Raw genomic sequence first — 3,016 nt, 5'->3', positions numbered from 1 at the left:
CAACACGGCGGGCGAAATGCTTAGTAGTATTTCGTATGCCTTTATGTTTTGAGTTCAAATTCCGCCGAGGTTGACTTTGCCTCTCACCCTTTCGGAGTCGATAAATTAAGTACCAGTTGCACACTGGGGTCGATATAAGCGACTGGCTCCCCACAAACAATTTCTGGCCTTGTACCTAGAATAGAAAAGGATAAATTAAGGTCCAGTTGCGTACTGGGTCGATCTAGAGTAGAAAAGAATATTTAGCCGAAGCAGCAGTGTAACTCAACGACCGAGAGTTTCGTGCATTGGTATTTATCAAACTATGAAAAATCTCTCTCTCTCTCTCTATATACATATATATATATATATATATATATGTGGAAGGTTGTTATATTTCATGAGCTTCTTCCAATGAACAGGACCATCAATTCAGATGTGTACTGTGACTAGCTGGACAAATGAATCGCAGGGATCCCACTAGAAGCGGCCAACATTTACTAATCGTAATCTTTCAACACGAGAATACCAGACTGCACACTTCTTTGCAGTCAAGATAGAAGTGACTGGGGCTTGGCTGGTTGGTTTTGTCTCACCCTTCATATTCTCCCAACTTTATGCTTTCAGAGCACTGCTTATTTCGGTCGGGTAAAATATCCTTGACTGGACGAATCTTCAACTAAGAAGAGGATGTAAAAATTTACCTGGAAGAGTTTTTCGCCAGTAAAGACAAGAAATTAGATATAGGCTTATATAGTAATGATGGGTTAACAACCAAACGTCAGTGTATTAATTCTATATTCTGGATGAGGTGACAGTGTGCAGTTTGTTTGCCTGATAGCATATTGGTAGTGTTAAGGATCAGATAACAGTGTATTGAAGGTGTGTCAAATGTATTGACAGTGTATATTCCTGGTGTGATGATACCACTGGCAGTGTATCAGAGTGAACAGTCAGTATATTGAGGATGAAGTGTAAGTGTACTGACAGTGTATTCAGGGTGTGATAACAGTGTACTAATAGTGTGTTCAAAAGAATAAAGGCAGTAGATCTATTGCCAGAAGTATCCATTCATGACCTTCCCATCTTTAAGTTTTGTTCCCCACTTTTTAAGACATATACTGATGATTATTATAATTGACTGAGAGAGTAGTGCATGCCATCAAAGTGACACTGGAGTAAAATATACGAAGCCCAAAAAATGGAAATAATGAAAAATGTTGTAAATAATACAGAATTCCTGAACAAAAAAGAATAAAAATTATAGGGCAGGCATGGATGAAATACCCCTGATTGCAAGTCAGGTCAGCTACTTGACCTGGGGCTAAAGAACAACAACAACATCATCATGGAGAAATGGATTTTATTATGAAAAACCTATTTACAAAATGAATGAAACCATCTTTTCCTGTTTTGGCTTTGGCAGACATAAAACAGGAACATACAAGGATGTTTTGGTTACGAAGTCTTGGAATCATTATTGGTTGGCTCCGCCTGTCTCTCTTGTAAGACTTTCTGATATTCTTCTTCAGACAGTAGTTTATCAATTTCTTGGTTGTGTTCATCAAGTCGTGGAAGGACAATTGCGATATAACCATCAGACTGAGGCTGAAAAGAAATTCCAAACTGTAGTAGGCATTTCAGATTAACTCGTATTACCCTGTCACACTCACCTCAAATCATCACCATAATTGTTTAACATCCGCTTTCCATGCTAGCATGGGTTGGACAATTTGACTGAGGACTGGCAAGCCAGAAGGCTGCACCAGGCTCCAATCTGATTTGGCAGAATTTCTACAGCTGGATGCCCTTCCTAATGCCAACCGCTCAGAGAGTGTAGTGGGTGCTTTTACGTGCCACCGGCACAAGGGCCAGTCACACGGTACTGGCAACGACCACGCTCAAAATGGTGTATTTTACGTGCCACTTGCATGGGAGCCAGTCCAGTGGCACTGGCAACGACCTCGCTCGAATGATTTTCTAACGTGCCACCAGCACAAGTGCTAGAAGGCGATGCTGGTAATGATTACGCTCAAATGGTGCTATTTACGGGCCACTAGCACGGAAGCCAGACAGCTGCTCTGGCAATGAACACGCTCGGACAGTGCTGTTAGTGCTCCACTGGGCGCAGGTGCCAGTCAACGAGTATGGTTCAATTACGATTTCGATTTCACTACACACACACATTACACATACATATATATATATAAACACACATACACACACACACACACTGTCATTAAGGCGATGGTTCACTTACCTTTTCAAGGATCAGTTGAGGATTATCAACCAAAGCTTCATTGACTTCTATCAACTGACCTCTGACACAACTAATCAATGTGTACATTCTACCACCTTCACAGGTCACTTTGCAGAGGGGTGCATTGACCCCCAACCACTGAGCTCCCTGCAATACGTAATTAAACACACATAATTATGCAGGGTTAATTAGACAGAGATTACTAATCATTGATGAGTTCATTGTTTGTGCAACACAAAGATCTAGATTTACATTTTCTGCAAATACACACACACATACATATGTACATATGTACATATGTACATATATATATATATATATATATATATATACACACACACACACACACAGATACACTTACATATATATGCATACATATATACATACATACATATACAGACACATATATACACATATATGTACATGCATATGTATACATCATCATCGTTTAACGTCCGCCTTCCATGCCAGCATGGGTTGGACGATTTGACTGAGGACTGGTGAAACCGGATGGCAACACCAGGCTCCAGTCTGATTTGGCAGAGTTTCTACAGCTGGATGCCCTTCCTAACGCCAACCACTCAGAGAGTGTAGTGGGTGCTTTTACGTGTCACCCGCACGAAAACGGCCACGCTCGAAATGGTGTCTTTTATGTGCCACCCGCACAAGCCAGTCCAGGGGCACTGGCAACGATCTCGCTCGAAAATCCTACAGGAGCCAGTCAGGCGGTACTGGCAACGGCCACGCTCAAAATGGTGCATCTCATGTGCCACCCGC

The 3,016-nt window shown here is 41.6% G+C and overlaps 1 protein-coding gene across 1 annotated transcript in view; it reads right to left on the bottom strand.

Annotated features, from left to right (window-relative positions):
* Window positions 1-1,325: 1,325 nt before the first annotated feature.
* LOC106883509 (protein Abitram) overlaps window positions 1,326-3,016 on the bottom strand; it is a 13,927-nt gene continuing 12,236 nt past the window's right edge. The window contains exons 4-5 of the mRNA XM_014934539.2: window positions 2,240-2,386; window positions 1,326-1,587 (exon numbers count right to left, since the gene is read on the bottom strand). Coding sequence (XP_014790025.1) covers window positions 1,438-1,587; window positions 2,240-2,386 — 297 coding nt within the window. The 3' untranslated portion in view covers window positions 1,326-1,437. The remainder of the gene's footprint in view (window positions 1,588-2,239; window positions 2,387-3,016) is intronic.

Source organism: Octopus bimaculoides, chromosome 27 (genome assembly GCF_001194135.2).
Source record: "Octopus bimaculoides isolate UCB-OBI-ISO-001 chromosome 27, ASM119413v2, whole genome shotgun sequence".
NCBI classification, from domain to species: Eukaryota; Metazoa; Mollusca; class Cephalopoda; order Octopoda; family Octopodidae; genus Octopus; species Octopus bimaculoides.
Note: the sequence above shows the minus strand (reverse complement) of the source record. Positions and strands in the feature narration are given on the sequence as shown.